Source organism: Elaeis guineensis, chromosome 6, assembly GCF_000442705.2.
Source record: "Elaeis guineensis isolate ETL-2024a chromosome 6, EG11, whole genome shotgun sequence".
Taxonomy (NCBI): Eukaryota; Viridiplantae; Streptophyta; class Magnoliopsida; order Arecales; family Arecaceae; genus Elaeis; species Elaeis guineensis.
Window position 1 is genome coordinate 52651696 of NC_025998.2, and position 21844 is coordinate 52673539.

The 21844-nt window shown below is 38.2% G+C and overlaps 1 protein-coding gene across 2 annotated transcripts in view; it reads right to left on the bottom strand.

Annotated features, from left to right (window-relative positions):
• Positions 1-21844, bottom strand: part of LOC105046814 (peptide-N(4)-(N-acetyl-beta-glucosaminyl)asparagine amidase) — a 37101-nt gene that overhangs the window by 13238 nt on the left and 2019 nt on the right. Inside the window, exons 6-15 of one of the 2 annotated variants that reach the window (XM_010925538.4) lie at positions 21301-21383; positions 12917-13030; positions 11245-11299; positions 11028-11114; positions 9651-9706; positions 9477-9536; positions 9247-9334; positions 8416-9159; positions 8257-8317; positions 763-865 (exon numbers count right to left, since the gene is read on the bottom strand). In XM_010925538.4, the coding sequence (XP_010923840.1) occupies positions 763-865; positions 8257-8317; positions 8416-9159; positions 9247-9334; positions 9477-9536; positions 9651-9706; positions 11028-11114; positions 11245-11299; positions 12917-13030; positions 21301-21383 (1451 nt within the window). The remainder of the gene's footprint in view (positions 1-762; positions 866-8256; positions 8318-8415; positions 9160-9246; positions 9335-9476; positions 9537-9650; positions 9707-11027; positions 11115-11244; positions 11300-12916; positions 13031-21300; positions 21384-21844) is intronic. The other variant, XR_832340.4, reaches the window with a different exon arrangement.

Below are 21844 nucleotides of genomic sequence, written 5' to 3' on the forward strand. Positions count from 1 at the left end.
GATATGTGATAACAATTGTTGAGCTTTTAGATGTTACAAAGTCATCCTCTCAATTTCTGAATATCAGAACTTTAATGCCCCAGCACCAAACTAATAGGAGCAAAGAAGGAAAAGAGAAGACTTCACGAACATCAAAGAAAAAGGTATTAAGAAAAAAGTTCCAAGCCATAGTGCATTTTATTATCCAATTAAGCTAGAGGCACCTAAGCAGCTAAGACAATTGACTGCTAAGGCAGCAATTCTTGGGCCCAAGATTTGCTATATTAGTTGGTATCTTACCGTGCTAGGCATACCATACCATACCAATACCGAACCAATATGTAATCTTATACCGTACTGACACTCAGTATGCCTCACCATCTCATACCGTATGGCGTATCAATACTGTAATAGGATGGTACCAATATAGTGGTACCGAGAAGGTGAACCTTGCTTGGGCCTATATTAGCCAGATATATGCAGAAAGGCCATAGGGATAGATAATTGAATCCGATGAACTTGATAAGAGTAAGGAATTAACGTTTTCTATTTATGAAGAATTTCTTTTAAAAAATAAATTTGTAGTAGTAGACAAAAACATGGAGGGCATATTATATTAAAGACTGCAATTGCATTTTTGTCATTATATAACAAAATTCAATCTGGTATTATGATGTTAAAAATCAAAGTCAAACATTTTTACTCTCACCATGTGTTACTAGATGTGTTCAATAGCACAACAAGATAACTAATGAAAATATACATGCAATTAATATAACCTACCAGTCCATTGGATCTCTTTCTGAAGCGTCATTGGCTGATGTTAGATCATATGACTCAAGATCATACATCTGGTCATCGATTACTTTGTATATTAGCCAGCAACCTACGAATTTTAAATGCCATAATGTAACGAGAACCAGTGGAAGTTTAAAGAATTTGGAAATAAACACGATTGACATGATAGAGGGTCGCTACTACATGAGGCTCCCGCCACTGCAAGGTCTAGAAGGGTCAAATTGCATGCAGCCCACCTTGCATGCAGAGGGGTTGTTTTCATGTTTCGAAGTCATAAAACTCAGGTCACAAGAGAATAACCTTACCGTTGCACCAAGGCCCACCCTCAAACATGATAGATGTGATTACAAACTACAAATCAGAAAATTTAAAATGGACAAGCTAGGAAATGTGAATGATTTATCATTTGAATTAAATTACTATAAAATTAAGAATCAACTAAAACAACATGCTACAATAACAAACATTAGAATAGAAAGTGATTACCAAATTACAAGAACTGTTATGGAAGTATAACCAAAAGACCAAAATTCTAGTAAATAAGCATCCTGTCTCACTAAAAAATGTTGTTCCTACATTACATGCTAAGAAATATGTCCGACAATATCCAAAAAACAAATGTTACATAGTGAAATTAGAAATTCGTACAAGCCTAAGACCCAAAACCAAGGGTCAACAAAGTTAGTTTCCATGATAGCATTATACACTACAATAATTTAACTAGCCTAAGAACACATTAAACAACTCCAACCTTTAGAAAATAAAAAGATCTGTTGCAAGTATTTACCAAGTCTTTAGTGCAAGATTGCACAACATAAAACAGATTTGTGATTCAATGGAAACCCAATGAAGAAAGATTAGGTGGAGATGTAATTCCTTAATTAAACATTACCTTCTTTTGCTTTTATAAAAGGTCCACCAAACCAGTACCAAGTGCCATACTGGTAGGTCACTAGTACAGCATGGTGCTGGTTTGGTAGCATAAGACAATTGATACGCTATGACTTAGCGATATACCATTTTATTTATTTTATTTTTTTTTCATTTTTTTATTTTTCATTCCTTTAGTCTTAAGGGATTATTTAATGATTGTGGTTGTTCGAAGCAAGGTTCGCCAAACCATCCCGTATCACACAGTTCAAGGCACGCCGAACCGTACCGACGATCAAAGCAAGATGGTTCTAGCATTCGAAACGAGAAACCAGCAAGGAGGGGTAAAGGTAGAGGGAGAAGGAAAGAGAAGAAGAGAGAGGGAGAGAGAGGGACGAAAGGAGAGAGAGAGGGGGGGAGAGAGGGCCGCCAAAGGCCATCGGAGGGCAACCGAGCCGCTGCCGAGCTAGATGGAAGCCGAAGAGGGCAAAAAGAGGGAAGGAGAGGGAGAGGGAGAGGGACAGAAGGCCGTTAGAGGCCTCCGGAGGGCCAGCAAGGTGCGAAGGCTGATGAAGGCCGGAGGAGGGGCTCTACCCTCCTCTCGATTGAACAAGGGGCTTCGATCAATATTCGTATTTTTTTAGAGTTTTATCAGGTGAAGTGGTCAACTATTTGGTTTGTTTTTTGAATTTTCGATTGAAATCAGTTGTGGACTTCATCCAATAAAACCCCAAAAATACGAAACAGGGATCAAAACCCTTGTTTCAATCGAGAGAAGGGCAGAACCCCTCCTCCAACCTTCACCAACCTCGATAGTGGTGCGACGATCTCGCCGGCCCTTCGGAGGCCTCTAGCGGCCTCCTCTCCCTCTCCCTCTCCTTCCCTCCCTCCACCCTCCTCCAACTTTCATCGAGCTCGACAACGGTCAGCTGCCCTCCGACAGCCTCCAAAGACCCTCTCCCCCTCTCCCTCTCCCCTTCCCCTCCTTCCCTCCCCCTCTCTCTCTCTCTTCCTCTTTCATTCTCCTTTTGCCCTCTTTACGACAGTTCGGGCCCGATATGAAATGGCATGGGGGCATACCGAACATAGCACCGACTGATTGGTCTGGGCCCAAGTACTAGCACAATGAACCTTGGTTGAATTATGATTATGATGCTACTTTAATGTTTTATGTCATGTTGGTCTCGAATATGATATGATCGACTGATGAAAACAATTGTAATATAATTGCATGCATTAGTACATATAATTGAATATACATATATCAAATGGATTTGAAATACAAAATATGCCCCAACATCTAATTCCTCATAAAGTGTCTATCACCTATCAATATGGCAAAGCAGCTCATTTGGTAATCCCTGCTAGATGAAAGTCCCTATGCATTTGGTAATCCCACCTTTGCTCAATGATGTCAATGTACTCATCGGCATACCTTAGATTTGTGTTGCTGATCTTCACTTTAGCAGGGTTCAACATATGATACAAGAAGCCCATATAAAGGTATCTCTCACTATCGATGACCCTAAGCACTCAATATAATAGTACAGTAGCTTTAACTATTTTCTCAGTCCACTGTCAAAACTTTTGGCTTGTAACTAAGCCCTCCACATGACTGCCTTTTGCACCACTGCAGCATATCTACTCTCCTACTACTCAGCACTCATGAATATCTGACGTAGACCTACCTTATTTTCAAGAAGGCTATCGAATGCAATATAGTGTGTGGGAAAGCAAGTGTGTGCTTCCTCAGAGATAGAACTCATGTGTAGTTATATATGAATTTGTAATGGACTAGGCTGTCTCCACAACCTGTTTCACCCCATAGATCTTGCCAATGTCCATCAGAATCAAGTCTGTACAATGGGCAGCAATGTGGTCTAGAAAATGTGGCCTTATGATTATCAAAATCTTCCAGGAGCCTCAAAGTATGGTCCATTATCTATAATTACCCGCACAACATACTGGTTCCCTATTTGATCAATCACTTCATTAAGCTAAAGATGTAATAGGCATCGTGCATCTTACTTGAAGCATCAATTGACTTATGAAAAATGTTCTTATCACAATATATCAGGAAATTAATGATGCTTTGCCTGCTTGGCCCCATCCAACCAACACATCGTCACATCATAGGTGTCCTACTTGCACTAGTACGAGGCTATTGATCTCTCTGGCTCCTCTTTGTTACCACCCAGTAGTTCACCATATGTATTCTTCAACCTAAGAGGATCTCCACCCGACTGGCTTTGTAAATGGAGTTGAAAGCAAATTGATAATACGTATTGTCTGCGGCATTGGTATAGATGTGGCTAAAGTAAAACCAGAAAGCAATAACTCTGCACATATCTTTTTTTTTGTCCTTTGCAAGTATTGTATCAATTCTTTGATGCTTAGAATCTTTGTTTCAAAAGACGTGGATCTACGTCATGAATTGTGACCTCTTCGAGTATATCCCTGGACTTCTTTCCTTTTCAGCTGTCAAAAGATCCAAACATAGATGCAATCCGGCTGCCATCTTTTTCCTACAATCTCTCTGACTAATTGACTCCTAAAGCTTAAGCCGTCCTTCGCAAATTTGGAACCAAAAACCTCTTGAACTGAGGGCCCAAATCGAGCCCTATGCTTGGCAACCTTCTCCCTCTACCACTAACATTCAAGCTTTCCCATATGGAAGCCTGAATCTACACCTCGTCCACATCATATATTTTTAGTAAATGAAATTATTTAAATAATTATTTAAGATCATATAGTTTACAATGTAATGCAAAAACTAGTAGATTGTATAGTTTAGATTATTTAAGATCATATAGTTTAAATGTACTCCTAAATTATCTATACATGATAATAATTTTAAAAAATTTTATAGTTTTTTTATATGCTATAAATTAATTTTAATTAATAAATTAATATTTAATCATAAAACATCTAGAAAATTAATTCTAATTCAGATTAGTACAGCATCCTACCAAGGGTACTATGTACAAATTTTTTATCCTATGGAATGCGCTAACCACCACTTGTTTTTTAAATTTTATTTAACTTTAGGGTTAGGTTTGCATAGCCATGATCAAGGTCTGTAGAACCGGTACCGATAGCCGGATCGGCCGGCCGGCAGTATGATTCGGCACGCCTCCATTCCGTTCCGAACCGAGACGAACCGACAAAGAAAAACGAAGCCGAACCGAAGAAGAAAAAAAGAGAAAGAGAGAGAAATAGAGAGAGAGAGGGAGGAAGAAAGAAAAAGAGGGAGGGGGGTCCACCGGAGGGGCCGTCGGAGGGCCGCCGTGGCTTGCAGGAGGCGTTGACGGCCCCTACGGCTCCGCGGCGTGAAACAGGGGCGATCCGCCCCTGTTTCAGTGTTTTTTTTCAAAAAATATTTTTTAAAATGAAGCCGGCACTGGGTTTGCCGGCATAAGCTGCAAACCCCATGCCAGCTTCATTTAAAAAAATATTTTAAAAAAATGAAAAACAGGGGCGAATCGTCTTGTTTCACGCCGCAGAGCCGCGGGAGGCGTTTACGCTATCCGACGGCCACAACGGCCCACCGAAGGCCTTCTGGCGGCCCCTCCGGCAGACCTCCCTCCCTCTTTTTCTTCCTCTCTCTTTCTCTTCCTCTCTTTTCCTCGTTTCCTCTCTTTTCTTCTCCGGCACCGGTATGTGCCGTTTTCTATGCCAGAACTGTCTCGGTTCTCCACCGGGATGGTTTGGCCCGCCCCGTACCAAACGTGTTCGGTCCAGTACGGCATTTCTTGGCCATGATCATGCCCAAGTTTAAATAAACTGCTAGCAAATTGAGATGGCAAATAGTATGCATACCCTCAAGCATGCTACCAATCTTTTAATTTTTTTTCGAATAGCATTTTATTTATTATTATTTTTAATCCAAATATATATTTTTGATATAAAATTTTATATGATTAACAAAAAATAATGTTTTTTCGGCATTGAATTGATCATCCTAAGATCTACAGCATATCATGAATTATGCCAAAATACAAAATTTTGGCATGATTCCTCTCATTTACCCTTTTTGCCTATTTTAGGCTTCAAAAAGGGGAAAAAACGTGAGGGGGACGAGAAGAGGGAGTTTTACTTCAATGGAGTCGGATTTTGGATGAAATCCACAAAAATATGGGCTTCTCTGAGACCTTTTTTGTTTGAGGTAAAAAAATAAGTGTGGGAGGACAAAGAGGGCACAAGAGGCCTTCTATGTGCCTCCCTCAACTAAAAGAGTATTACAGGTAGTGAACCGCCTAAGCTGCTTAGAATGAAGCAAAACTGGACAGTTCTAGTCAGTTCAGGTCAGTCAAGCCAGTTCCATTCCTATCCTGACCCGACATACCATCCATCTTGCTTCTGCCCTGGAGCAGTTCACTACATGCCCCGAACAAGCAGTTCGAGGCAGGACATTTTACCTTTTTCTATCTATTCTTTCTAAGTGTAAAGGTCATTTGGTCAATTGCATCTCGGCTGCATGAGCTTATCAGAACTCATGGTCCAGAGAAAGGAATAAAATGTAGTGGACCACCAATGAGGACAAAAACAAAACATATGCATTGAAACAGCAGTAATGTAGTCAACATGATGACGAACATTCCATAAATAAAAAAAATACAAAGAAGTAGACACTTCAGATGCAATAAAATAATAAATTCACATTACTAGTCACAAACAGAAAATATAGGAATCCATCTTGGAAAATGGATAACTCCTTTTGACGACCAGGACTCAAAAGTCATCAAACTGATTTTGTAAAGCACTCATTTGATGTGATCCCTCATATACACATTAGGGTTGGGGTATAGATGGTTCTGTTTTCAATAGATTTAAAGCAGGTTTTATAGCACATAGATATGTCATTGGGATCTTTTCTAGTTGCTGCATGCCAATGAAACTACAAGGAGGAGACTTTAAAGCAAGATTTTAAATCCCATGGACAGGGGCATAATGGTTTTCCCACAGAATGGGATATCCCAAGTCCCACCCCCTCCCAGTGACCGTCCTAGTCAAATGTCTTGGCACTTGCTTGGGACACTATTTTTTATATTTTTCTGGTTTTTTCTTAACATATATTAAATATACTGTTTTATTTATTTTTAAAAATATTTAAACTTCAAAAGCTGGCATATTTCTTGACATATTATCTTGCTCATATATCTACTTAAAGCTGACATTATAATTTCTTGTAGCCTTCAAATTATTGGAGATTCTTTCATGATTATCAAGCAATAATCTATTATAATTGATGCTACATGAGTCCTTGGCAATCCAAGACAAGGCAAAAATGATGTCGATTGATGAAAAATGACAATTTTTACTGCACAGGGTTTTGTCGCATAACCAGCCCCTTTTACCTTTCAGTACTTTGGCATTGTAACTTACAATTTAATGCTTAAATGGCATGTGACGGGCAGTGAAGCAAGACTGTCAAACTATGCAAACAAAATGAGGATAAGTAAACTTTATTTGGTGTATGTTCTTTAAGTTACTGGTAGTTAACATGGTGACCATGCTAGAGAAGAGGATGAGCAAGAAACATTATCTAAATTTTTATACTTATGGGAAATAAAAAGATTGAACCTAGTTGAATTTTATTATTTTTAATATTACGTTTTAGAAGATATAAATATATAATATTATATATATGTATATAATATAATATGTGTTCTCTTTTTTGTGTTTTATTTTACATAATATTATTTTTTTAAATATAAAACATTGTATAATGTCAGTATTTATTGTTTAATCTTTATATGATATTTTTGAGGTGAAAGTTAAATGTAGAACATAGAGTTCAAAGTCATGCATGCAAAACTTAACTTCCTCTGATTGCCGCTAGCATCATCCCCAGCAAGATGAAAGTGGGATGGCCATATCAGTGCGTCTCGACCAAGAGGGAAGGCGGATGAATACGACAGCCTGCAAACATCGGTTTTGAGGTGCCACACCTGTCTCAGGTCCCATAAAGGAACAGGACAGGGTGTCCAGGATGCCCCCTCACGCCGGGACTTCAACCCTCACTTTAAAGAACTAGGTAAAATTTATGCATCAAAGTTACTTGGAAATAACTAATCTATGTGGTGCACATGCATAAATTTTACAGAAGGATTATGGACAGAAAAAATAAATTTGGAATAAGGCACCTTATTTGATGCTTAATTTTAATGCCAATGTATTAGACCAATTCAAGTGGTTTGGTCCAAGGATATAAATGCCGCTACCAACGGCCTGTGCCAACTACCAGTTGCCAGCAAGGCAGTAACTTGCCATACCATGCTAGAACAAAAGTAAAAATAAAATAATAAAAAATATATTGGGCTCAGCACCATGTCAACCTGTGCCAAACCACTAAAAGTTAATACAGGCTGGCATGCCCTCTACCTGGTCCACTAACCAGCATGGGCCAAGCATTTGAACACATAATCTGATTAAGTGCAATTTAGAAGCTAGAAAGGACTATGTTTAGATGTAATAAAGGAGCTCAGACTAGAAGAACAATGAGAAACCTAGAAGAATAAAGGTACTGTAAAATATTGAATGGATGCGGAAAACTTTCATGTATTGAAATTATGGAGGAAAATATAATGCTAATCTGCTTGGTAATACCTTTCGCTCCATTTGGTTCTTCCCATTTAGACAAACGAATACCATCAAATGCTGATGTAGCCTGAAATCATTTGAAATATTAGAATTGTCAAAGCCGGCAATAACTCAGTATGAACAAATACACCAAGAGATCAAGGCCAACAATTTGATGCTACTCACAATTCCAATAGGAAGTTCTTCGCCACTTGCAAGAACTCTGCCAGAACATAATCGATTGACTTTGGGAAATTGTACATCTTTTGCAGAAAAGTTGGCAGATTTATAATTATCAATTATTTCATCAACCACATCTATAGCCACCGGTAAAGCTATAGAAGTGTGAACTGGATCACCAGCTAAGGAAATGCAAACCTTTCCATCATTCTCCAACTCCCCCTTTAAGGATATGGCAGAAAACAATTCTTGAAGGCAGTGCATCATCTTCTCAGAAAACTGGAATGCATTTTGATTTAAGAAAGATCGCCGTTGCCTGAAAGAGATATTTCTAAGATCCAGTAGCAATCTTTTAAGCATCTCTAGGACTTCAACAGTTTTAGCTTTTGGAAGATCATTATCAAGAAAGTGGGTTAAAAGAAGAACAAAAGCATTGTAGATGTTTCTAACATGAGCATCTACACATATTCGGACTGGGCAAGAAGAATGGGTATATGAATTATTTTCATTAGAACCCAATTCAGATCTTGCTTTTCGCCATTCAACATCCCCACTTTGCCTCCCAGGTAATGATATTGAAGCATCAATCTGAAGATGGATCCCTCTCTCAAGTTCCTCTGCTTCTATCTTGTCACGATATTCCAGCACCGAAAGTGCTTCAAATGAATATCCAGCACGGCATTCTTTTGTTATAGAAGAAAGAATAGCAGAGGCAGATGCTTCTGTTGTAATGTTACGTCGAGACAGGACCTGCAAATGAACCAATAAATAAATAAATAAAATCTCCTTGGAAATTATGGTGAAGGTCAAACAATTATTGAAATGCTATAAGTTAACCTCATGCCACTTCCTTGTGTAACGTTTTGTGACATCATAAACTCCATCCTTTGCAATAGCAATTATGTAATTCAGCTTCTTATTCCAGCTTCAGGAAAAGCATATAATAGATCATCTATTTAGTAACAAGATATGGATGTAACATAATAAAGTTCTAAAGTTTTTAATAAAGTAATAGAAAATTATATTTAAGTAGGAGAATAAATTTAGCAATCAGGAAAAAAGCATACCCCTTTTCGTATAACAGTGGATTATCATATAGTCCTTCACATGGGTCAAGATGCATCCACCTAAACATGTTTCCAGAAATTAGCTATGGTACAAACGTCTTTCAGTTAAGAATTATTACAAATACTAGTTATGAAAAATTCTGAGATGGTGCAGCTGAGTGGATGTCACACTACCTCCCTAAGAAATGCGAAAAACACTCTGTCCAGACATGATCAGTGAAGTCCAATATCTGAAAATGAAACATAAATAAGTTCATACATTCCTCATATGCTCAATACCCCTACAGATTTTTCCATCCTGGAAAAGGTTAAAGCCTTTTACTGAACGTTCCCTCTACAACGGATCATGCAAGTTAGTGGATATGCCTTCATATATAATAAATATCTAGCATGGACGAAAACTTATATGAAAAAGCAGTATTAAGGAATGTTATTATTGAACTCACATCTATAGAACATCACTAAAGATCTATTATCGCGTACACCAACTGTGGAGAATATTGATGACAATACTATAAAGATGATTTTTGGTCCATATCAACACAATGTTTCTGCAATATGTACACATTCCTAAGCCTAGTCTTTGGAGGCCACACACGCCATGCCAAACTATAAAATTAAACTCTTTCTTTTCAATTGATAGAGCATATCTTAAGCCACCCAAATCTCTTTACACATTGTATGCCTCATCATATGCAGCATCATTCACAAGTTCAAGTTTTTCCACATAGCTTCATCTCAAGATGTGAGAATAAGACCCATACAAGTATGCCTTAACAATGCTTCACTATAACAGCATGAAGTGCAGGAAGTCAAATACCACAATTTGAGTTGGCTTCTTCACATGTAGAATAGAGCTTTGTCATTAAATAAGTGCTATAAACACAACTTGTACAATGCATAACCCAAATAAGATTGTAATGAAGCATTATTTATAAGAGCTCTTCGAGGCTTGCCTAGCATCAGGCTTCACTCCCTAAGAATCCTTCAGTCTCAATGGTGTGGCTATATAAAGTGGGGTTAGGTCGTTCATACATGCATGGAGTGGCTTAGCTGTGGCACAACCATCGCACTTTCTTTTATGTCCTTAACCACTAACAACTCTTAAGTTTAGTAATATACCAATTAAAAGAGAAGGATGATATTCTAGGCCCAAATGCCAAACTTAGGTAGCTAATATAGTTGACTTGTGAAAAGCAACTGCTGTTTGAGTTTGGACTAGACAATACCTTAAAAAGGAAACATATTAAGGTTATCCCAAAAAGTTTCTAGTAATAATCTTGTAAGTCACCAATACATGCTCTTGCTTAATCAGGTCTTGCAAATACTTATGGCATTCATGAAAGACTAACCACCACGAAAAGATACATGTCCATGTATGATTTCATTTTAATGAAGTTGAACTTTTTAATTTGCCTATCCACAAGCCATTCTTAAAAATTATGAACTCATTTGAGCCTAATGCTCAAAAACCTGATTCATGAAGACGAATGCATACTTGTTCTTATAGACGTGCTAGTCTTTCTAACAATTTAATGATCAGTTACTTACCAGACGAGATTCATAACCAAAAGCTCGACAATAGAGTGTAAAGCAATTAGCCCACTCTCCACAACGCCCTCTCCTTGTTTCTAGAAGCTGGCACCAGCAAGAAAACTCAGATTCATAAAATATTTAGTTAAATATCAACACCTAATATCGAACGTATACAAATACATATGGAGGACATTCAGATCATGAATACCAAAAACACCAAAGGACTCCATACCTTTAATGGATCATTATATCGAGGAAAACGAGTAATGCTCGAACAAAAATTGCACCTGGAGATTATTAAGTTGTCAAGGAAAATATAGTCCACATAGATAATAGAGTATCATTCTAGTATACTTAAGATGCCAAATATGCAAACAAGAACTGAAATGAGGTACCATCTCCCATGGTCCAAATACAATGGATAAACCAATTTGTTCGGAGATGGTCAAGTTTTCAGAAATCCATGCCATGAATTGAACCAGCATATTTTTACCTATCTATTTGAAATTGACCACTTTAAGTCCGTTATTTATTGCGATTAAATGCTACCTCCCCTGCCAGCAAGTCCCGACACATCCATTCTCACAGCTCCATCCAAGTTAACTTGGACCTTCCTCTCATCCTCCAGACCCTTCTGAAAAAATCCAGACCCTTTCCCTTGCAAGGACTTCCACAGATGTTGTTGCCCATTTTCATAGATTGAATACAATGTTAGCCTTTATCCTAATCAAGTGCAGCTGCTACATTCATTAGACATCACTTCTAACTTTATTTCTCACTATTCAGTCAACAGGTTAGCTCGATATTCTAATTTGAATGACTCCAAATTTGGACCTTCTTTACTGCCCAACATATTGATCCATCTGGTTTGGCAGCTCATCCAATCTTAGAGGCATGTGATGATAAGAATAAAACAAAGGTGCCACTAACTTCATCCACCATATCTAATTCTTAAAACTACATCCTGATTTTTGTGTTGGTTTATATATATAGTGCACTTAAATTATTAAAAGCAACCACCCAAACTGTGCCCTCAACACCAGTGATGCAGTTAAGCAGTTGTTAACCACTCTTCAATCTTTCAGCATTCAAAATTGAAACTAAGGCACTTTCTATAGAATAATGATTTGAAACAATAATTACTCAACTCAAGGACCTGACTCTAATTGGAGGTTAATTTCTTAAGAAACATGGGGCATCATCTTATTGTCAACCTCTAGAGACAACATTAAAGCAGACAAATATGAGTGGCTACTAATTTACAAAGAAGAAGAAGAAGAAGATGATGATGATGATGATGATGATGATGGGGGGAAAGTCAGGTTGGACAATTGAACATTAAAAAAGAAAAAGATACATAAAACAGAAATCAAGGATAAAGGGACAAAACAAAAGGCAAGAATATGGAGAGAGGAAAGGTGGTGATTCACATAATTCCATTAAGCAAATGGAGGGAAGAGGGGACCTTTTCTACTATTAAGGCAAACCAAAAGGATTTCTGACCATGACTCTATGAGAAAAGGTTAAGGTGCACAGCGTTTAGGGCAAAGACCGCCTTTCTTTCTTCCAAGGTTAGCAAAAAACAAACATGTGCAGTGACATAAAATGAATAATATATTACATGTCTATAAAATATGATATACACCTATAAGAAACTATATAAAGGATGGGTTTGTGCTCCATGGTAAGGCTGCTCCATTGTGACTTAGGAGCCATGGGTCTGAAGCACAGAAATAGCCTCTCTACATATGACGTAAGGCTGCATACATCTAATTCAAAGACGTTGCAGTGATGGGAGCCTCGTGCATTGGATGCCCTTAATAAGAAGCCATATAATCGAGAAACAATATAAAAATTGAGCTGAAATCAAAGTATATCATTCAAAGTTGTGCTTATTATTATACCTATAAAGCTCAACACGAGTACCACCAAATTTAATCTCAGAAGGAAGTGCAGTACCCATGCCAATATTATTGGTTCCACCACCACAGTTATCACAAGGCGGTGAATTAACCCACCTGCAAAAATAACCATATGAAACAGAAACACATGTTAAGTAAATATCAGCTGACTAATGTTAAAATTCCGAATAAATAAAGGTACTGAATGCTGAGTTCTCATTGAGATCATACAAGTAACACCAATAAGATTATCTTACATAATCAACTTTTTGGGCAAAATGTTATATACCCAATTTGATTAGTAAAAAAGAGAACAAAATGATAATATAAAGCTGACTCAGAGTCCATAAGTTTAGAGAGTACGTGGTAAGCATCATCTTTTCGAGTGTATCATTCTGAAAGACAGATAGAGTGTACTTAATAAGAATTACAACAAACATGCAGGATTGGTTGACTCATCCATCTACTCTAGCTTAGGGCCTTCGTAAACATTTTGTTTGGGAAAATCCTTCCTCAAAACTAGCGTCTAGGTTTTCTTAGCTTTTCCCCTCCATTGTCATCACCAATTGACAGAAACAAATCCAGCTTAACAATTTGACCATGTAACAGGTTTAAACTATGGTTGCTGTCAGGGCTCGCAGACTCCCCCCCTTCTGTTGGTTTACAAGATCCTCCTGTGCTCTAAGAAGTATTCCATCTCGCCTTGCACTACTTTGCAAGCCCCACAAAGAAAACTGATTACCCTACATCAACTCTCTGCTGATGATTCTACACTATTCAACTTGAAAACAATCTGTGGGAGTGAAATGCAAGTATTTAGTTATTGAAGCTCACCATCATCCTATCCTTGATGAGAAATAAACATGTAGTTGGTCTTCCTATCCTTGTTGATGTGATTGTTGAAAAAGAATTGCAGGATCCTTGATTGTGGGCAGACCCTATCACCAACAATTTCATTGATAGAGATCTGCAATTTGTGAGTGGCTTCTTCTTTCTTCTTTTGAATCAAACTGAGCCAAGACGGATCATATATCCAATGAAATCCTTGGCCATATGATGGCCTGCTAATGATACTGTGTAAATGGTCCAATAATATGTGGAAATATAATCTACTATCCTCAGTACCTATTAGCTAAGATTTCCCTAAGTTTTGTTGTACATTTACAGAAATTATGTGTGGTATTTGGCTTTTTCTGCTCCTTCTGCATATCTAGACCTACTGTCGATGATATAAAGCTAGCATTTGTGAAGTTCCATTGCACTTCCTACACACAAAAAACTGCCAGTATCAATGCCTACTGATTTGCAGGCCGTGAGTTGACAGAGCGGTACCAAATCTTCATGCTGAGAAAACAGACCAAGATACTCTTTTGAAACTCTTTTAGAATCTATAATGTTTAATCAATCATATTTTGTTTCTCTGGAGACAAATGATTTTTCATTGTGCTCTAGAAAAAGGTAGTTGCATGCCAGTGTACATGAGTGTGCTGCACCAGCAGTAATATAGAAGTTGTCATGCCCCAAATCTGAAACATGACATGGCCATGCTACCGCGAGGTGTTGGCCATAATAACATGAAGCCCAAATGATAATCTGTATAAAAATTATACAATAATAAATAGGGTCCAAAAATTTTTTTCCTATTTATTAAGCAAAGACGTGCGGGCATAGAGCATCTAACATAGAAGATTATTATCTTGAACTTTGCTTAGCATATCCCTTCCTGCTCCTAGCAGCCTTATTCATTTGAAAAAAAAAATAAAGGAGAGGATGAGCTACAAAACTGAGTAACCATGCACCACCTTTCTGGATCAAGTATAAGTTTCACATGATTTGATGTATAGAAGATAACTTTTACTATAAAATAAAACATTAAGTAGTCATAATAATATAACAAACTACATTCTAACAATCCAGTCATGTATGTATCAATCATGTTAGTATGTAAAACTGAATTCAAGTGCAATATGAAAATAATCATAGTCATCAGACACTTGTCATTTACCCATATCATCTTTTTAATAATGCTCACAAGTTTCTCATGCTATGATCACTATAAACCGTGATAGAGCTGTTTTCATAATCGAAAAGATTTCATGGTTCATTTTTATTATCCATCGTTCGCCGAACCGTCCCAAACCGGACGGTTTAGGCCGTGCCGAACCGTACCGATGGGAAACCAGCCCGGTTTCGGCATGAAAAATAGCACAGCAGCCACCTCGGGGGGAGGAAGAAGAAAGAGAGGAAGAGAGAAAGGAGAGAGAGAAGGAGAGGGACAGGAAGCGAAGGCCGTCGGAGGCCATCCGAGCTCAATAAGGATGGAGAGAGGGAAGAAGAGAGAGGGGGAGATCTTATCGGATCATCGGAGGCCCTTGGAGTCCTCTAAATAGGCGGCGACATCGCCGCGAGCTCTCTAACAGCCGGCGAACATGCATCAAGGGAGCTAAGGGCGGCCGAGGCCGATGGCCCTCCTCCAGCTCGAAACAAGGATTAACCCCTGTTTCAAATTTTTTTTTGGTTTTTAATGGGCAAAGTTAGCTGTCAGAGAGCTTGCGGTAGCGTTGCCAACTTCGTCCATTAAAAATCAAAATAAAAAATTCGAAATAGGAATAAACCTCTATTTCGAACTAGAGGAGGGTGGAGACCCTCCTCCGGCCTCAACCACCCTCAACTCCCTCGACGCTAGCTTGTTGGCCATCGGAGAGCTCGCTGTAGCGTTTTCGCCCATCCGAAGGCCTCCGAGGGTCTTTGATAATCCGATAAAATCTCCCCCTCTTTTCTTCCCTCCCTCCGCCCTTACAGAGCTCAAAAAGAGCTCGAATGGCCTTTGACGGCTATCGGATGCCCTCTCTTCCTCTCCCTCTGCCTCTCCTTCTCCCCTCTCTCTCTTCCTCTCTTTCTTCTCCCTCTCCCCTTCTCTACCCTGTCAGTTCAACCTGGCACAGACCAGTACAGAGCTATACTGAACCGTACCATTGGCTGGCCAACACCGGGCCCAATTCCCGTTTGGCGGTCCTTGTCATTACCAACTTTAACCCATTGGTCGAAGGTTATTTTTCTTGGATGCTAGCTCCAAGATGTCGATTGACCCCAATAGGGGCGGTCATAGCTATCCGAGAGCTTGTGATCTTTTTTTCTAAATTATATTTCTTTAAGTCATATTTTCTTAAAGCATAATTTCTTAAATCAAATGTATATAAAATATTAAATAAATTTATAGAGTTAGTAATTCATAAATAATCTTTATAAATAAGAGTAACTTAAATTTATTTAGAGCAACTCAAGTATTTTTATAAACTTCATAAAAATAAACTTTTTCACAATTTAGAAATTATTCACACATGAGTATCCAAGAGATGATACCATAAAAATACGAATCATTAAACAATTATATGGTTGATCATAAATTTTATTAGAAAATACAAAGCCAATAATGTCAATATAATTTAAATTTATGTTTCCATTCTTTTTTGAAATTGACCGATAATACAAAATCAGTAAGATTTGTATCAAGGTCACTAACCTCGGTTTGCCCGAATATCACTTGGTCAAATGAGCAAATCAGATGCACCTATCCAAAATCATTTTAAGAGATAGATTAATTTATATGTGCTATTTAGAAATCTAATTATGAAAAAAGAAGTTCTAGGGGACCCAAACTAGACTTGATTTGGTTTTATACCCAAATCAGGGAAAAGAGAAGGAAATGACCAATCCAAGCGGACTTCATAATGCTGGTCTAGGATCCTCAATCAGATCCATCCAGTGGGTATATAAAGAAGAATAAGATTCTCAAGTGAAATCTATAGGTTAGGAGTGGAGGGGAAGATCAAGCAGTGAATAAGATTTTTCTTTTTCTTTTCTTTTGGTGGAACAGGGGAATGAGCACATGTCACACCCCCAACCCGAGATCACGAGCTAGGAGGTCGTGGCAACCGATGCGTACTCATGAAGAGCTCTCCTCATAAGCATACAAAGCATCTCATGACGATATCAATGCATCACAGCGGAATAGAATTCAAATAATTTATGATTCAACTTTATTTCAAATAACTAAATTAAGTCTTACAAAATAAAATTCTATAATCTTACAATCAAATCTCAATAAATCCTAATCTAAAACAAAATATTAAAATCTTGCTCTAATTTATTCTCCCATATCGAATCCCTGAGTCAAGCTAGATCTTGGAATCTATAAAAAAATAAAAACTCATCATGAGCTACACAGCCCAGTAAGCAATGTCCTCTTTAATTAGATAAATCCGCAATAATAATATACTAAAAATAAACATGCAAGATACATCAATTTAAATATACAACACTATCAAAATAAGATCATTCAAATTCAATCTTTTCAAAATTCATTTTCATATTCATAAATCGGTTCCTTTCAAAACATTCGGTTCACCTCAACAGCCATGAACTAATCACAGTAGCAGCACATAACCCCCACTGGCAGGGTGTCGATATACTAGCGCACAACCTCCACTGGCAAAATATCAATATACCAGCGCATAACCCCCATTGGCAGGGTATCGATACATAACTCCCACGGTAGGATATCGATATACCAACGCATAACCCCCATTAGCAGCGTATCGACACATAATCAGGCTGCGAGTCAAAATTCATTTCGAGATTCAAATCTTTCTTATCGATAAATTCAATTTCGTATTTCAATCGAATAATACACAACCATCCGAAATCAAAATCAATTAATCACAATCAATGCTTTCGATAATGCATCAATAGTATATATAATAGATTTAACCAACAAATATCATGCTTCATATTCACAAATCACAAATAATACACTTCAAAATTTAATGATGTAAATATGATATAATTTGCTAAAAAATCTAGAAAAAGAGTTACATTCTTACCTCATACGCATTCCAACAAATCTATATAATTTCATGAATTTCTTTTTCAGAATCTTCAATTCATAGATCATATCATAGTATCCCCTATTGAATATTTTCTTGTCAAGACAAATATATCCTTAAACATAATTGAGCCCAATAATCATACAAGACACAAATAATTAAGGAAGACATGATGAATAGTAATCATATTAACTTTATTCAATTAAAGATGATTAAATCTAAAGATATCTGATCTGATCAAGATAGGTGCCAACACGTTATCCGACGATTGCGGATTAGGATCCTTCACTAAGTTCTATCAAAATCATCGAAAAGAAGTCCTTCACTGGACTAATCTTAGGGAGATGACTTCTAGAAAAAGAAATCCATCAATAAAGAGAATTGATCTAGAGAGAGAAAATAAAATTCTAGAGAAAAAATAGTGCGATGCACGTGAAGAGAGAGAAAGTAGAGAGAGAATTCAATATTCTAGAGAGAGAAAGTAGGGGTTCAGACTGAAGAGAGAGAAGAGAGAGAAATTCTCTCTCTTTTTTTAAGTTTTTCTACTTTTTCTCTTTTTTTCTTTTTCTCTCTTTTTTCTTCATGGAAGAGGGGACCCACGTCCCTCTCTTCTCCCTTCTTTTAACGGAACAGGGGACTCATGTCCCCTTGCTCCTTCGGACAGAGAACCCACCGCCGACTGTAGCCATGGCCGACGACGATAGGGGCCACAGCGACACCAGGGACGACATCCCACCGACAAACGGTGGCATCGTGCGATGCCGGAAAATCCGAAAGAAAGGGTGGAAACAAGGGAATCATTATGACGACCATTTTTGAACAAAATCCGATGGTTTGCCGATCGAAATCCGAGATATAGGGAGCGCAAAAGAGGGAGAGGAAGGCTAATCAAAAGATGTTGGGTTCTTACATTGATTTTCTAATGAGGATTAGTTGTGCTTCCCATAGACACGATGAAGGTTTCTCGAAAAGCAAACTCCGGCGATCTTCCTCGGATTTGTCCTCGATTCTTGATGGGAGGAAAAGAGAAGAGCCCTCCCCTCTAAATAGGACTGGAGGGGAGGAGTTTGACTCCTGTCCGATGGTGATTTCCGACTCTGGTTGGGAGTTGCTTAGGAAAAAGAAGACTCTATTATGGAATCTTCTTAGACTCCGTTACAGAGTCTTCTTCTCAAAATTTTTTTTTGATGTTGCTTTGAGATCCATGCATAGGGGTGGGGTATCACAGTATGCCCTTTCAAGAAACAGGGGAAGGGGGAAGAGCACGACGGCTAGGCAGTGGTTTTGCGCAACAAGGGCATCGGTCATGGAAGCTCGACGATGGGGAAACAACCGCCAAAAGGGATGGCGAGGCCAAGGAAGAAAAGAGCATAGGAGAGGTTTCGAGGCTTTTTCTTGGCGATCCATTGTCGGATTCCAGTCATTGCGGAGTTAATCGAGAAGTGGAAGAATGAGGGAGGAAATGAGGAACCTTACCTTAGCTTCAACGAGTGTGGCAACCACAAATCCGACAGCCAAAAGCAGAGCAAGGCAAGCCCGAGCAAAGAAGTGGAGGAGGGAGAAAGACATAAAGGAGAAGAGGGAGAAGAGAGAGAGAGAGAGAGAGAGAGAGAGGAAAGTTCATGGCGGTTATGGGAGGTAGGGGACGGGAAGATACAGAGGGAGGGAGGAGACCAGTAATTTCGTGATCTCCTCTCGCACTTCTTTCCAAAATGGGCAAGTGAGGTTGCTGCCAGTGGAGAGATTCCACCAGAAAAGGAATGGAAAGACAAGGCTGCTGGTGGCCGCGGTCTCCCTTCCAATTTTCTTTTCCCTTCTTCATCACAATCCGGCTGAATCATCCAGCCTATCGCAATTTTTCTTTCCTTCTTTCTTTCTTCCTTTTTTTTCCCATCTTGATGCTAGTAGATTGTTCCACAGCCAAAAACAGCTGGCTAGTAGACCATTGTGATCATTCCACACCATCGCTTGGTTTTCCTTCTCTTTTTTTTTTTCCATCTTCATCGCACTCCAGCATTCCTTCTTTGCCCAGCCAAAAAGGGCTAGGAGGGGAGAAGGAAATCATGATGGTCTGTGAGACCATCGCTCAGTTTCTGCCCCCTTTTTGCTTTCCCATTTGACCGGTCATAACAGAAGTGTTGCAGTCTTCTGCAGATTTAACAAAACATAGAACAAGCTTGTTCCAGAAACTATTTGTCCAACCTAGGTCTGGATGAAGTTAAGGAGGTTTTCAGAATGCAAGCCCTATTATAAGTTGGATCTCCTGCATATTTCATTCATGATCCTCCAACTTGGAACAGAGGTCTTGTTTATGATTAACCGAAGTTCTTGCCTAGCTTTTCCTGATAAAGGGGCAAGTACCATCACTGATACTGTTGCTACTATGTATATTCTGAATCCCAACACATCCAATTTGTTAAACCACACTTTGCTGCCTAAAAATCATTGAGGTCCACTTGTTTCTCTAGAGTCTAAGGTCCAAACTTAAGCTTGGATTAAAAGGTTCAAGCAGTTGTACTAAATATTTGGGGACTAAAAGGTGAATGTGGCACTATGAAAAACTAAATCTGGTTTTACCAATGCAACTTTCTTCAACATAGAGCAGAAGGGACGGTGTATAGCATGTGCATGCATACTTTACTACTACCATTCCTTTTATCTAACATATAAATAAAAATAAATTAAGAAAGATGAGATATTAGATTCTATAAAAGCATTTGGTACACATTGACTAGATCAATACTTCAAAAGTTACTAAATTCCATGGATGAAAGGAAAAGAAATATATATTTCTATGCATCAATTCCAGAAGTAACTAAGAACATTATCTGTACAACTAAGCATATAAAAATCCAAGACATCTAATTGAGAAAACTATAGCAGGAAACAATCCATTTTTCCAGAATGGATTTCAGATAGCTTGAATAAACAATCGTCAGGCACAGACTGGCTCAGACATATGAACACCAAGACAGCATTTGGTTCCTGGTTAAGAGGTGGATAAGGGGTGGTTGCCAGCTTAACCAACCAAATGCCACCAAAAAAGTGGTGGATAACTTCATTTGGTCAAAGGGGAGAAAAGCTAGGTAAGCTAGTTAACTTTATTTCAGACATAAAGTTAACCAGGCTGGCAGCTCATCAAGCCCCTATTTTTTGTCCTGTTTTTACTCCTAGCGCCAACAATTTACCATACTTTTTCACTTTCACGTCTCACCCTCCCCAAGTTACTACCACTCCTCTCTCCTCTCTTTAGATCCAGATCTGTGGAGAACCTGTTGTTACCTCTTTAGTGGTGGATTAAGTAAGCACCAACCAAATACCAAATAACTTTATTCACTTGTTTCCTTGTTAGGGGGTGAATACCAGTGCTTAGTTCTATTCCGAGAGTGGTTAGCTATTCAGCAACAAATGCTGCTCCAGTAACCAATACTTTACTATAATGAAATAATGTTTCAAAGAAACTTTTGGAAGTTAATAACATAACCATGGCATCTGTATGACCTGAATGATTGCTTGAACCAGAATAGTAGTTGAAGCAAGAAGGCAAAATCTTTCTCATCTTTTGAAGGACTGAAGTTCCCCTCCTGACATGACAGAAATGTCATTGTGATCATCAAGTTACTTTAACAACACACAAATCCACAAGATAATAGACAAGAGAATGAGTATGCATCTATTTAGCATCATCCGAGTATCAACGTGCAGAATTAACAATGCACCTTTACATATAGGACAGTAACCTTGCCACTGAAAAGATACAGATGCATTTATAAAGCACTTAAATTAAAGAAAGTGTAACAAAAATGGCATATGAACATGTCATAAAAAATGTTCATAAGATTTTAAAAAATGTGACTTGGGAAAAAGAAAGGAATCACCTTGCTACTGCTAGGATATTAAAGTGTATAATAATGCATGTCCATAGTTAAAGATATCCAATAAAATTGAAGTACTTATTTGCATGTCTCAGAAATCTTCATAGACATTGTTGACAATGTGGGCATGATAGGGAGAGAATATAGCAGAAATTTACTATATGCTCTAG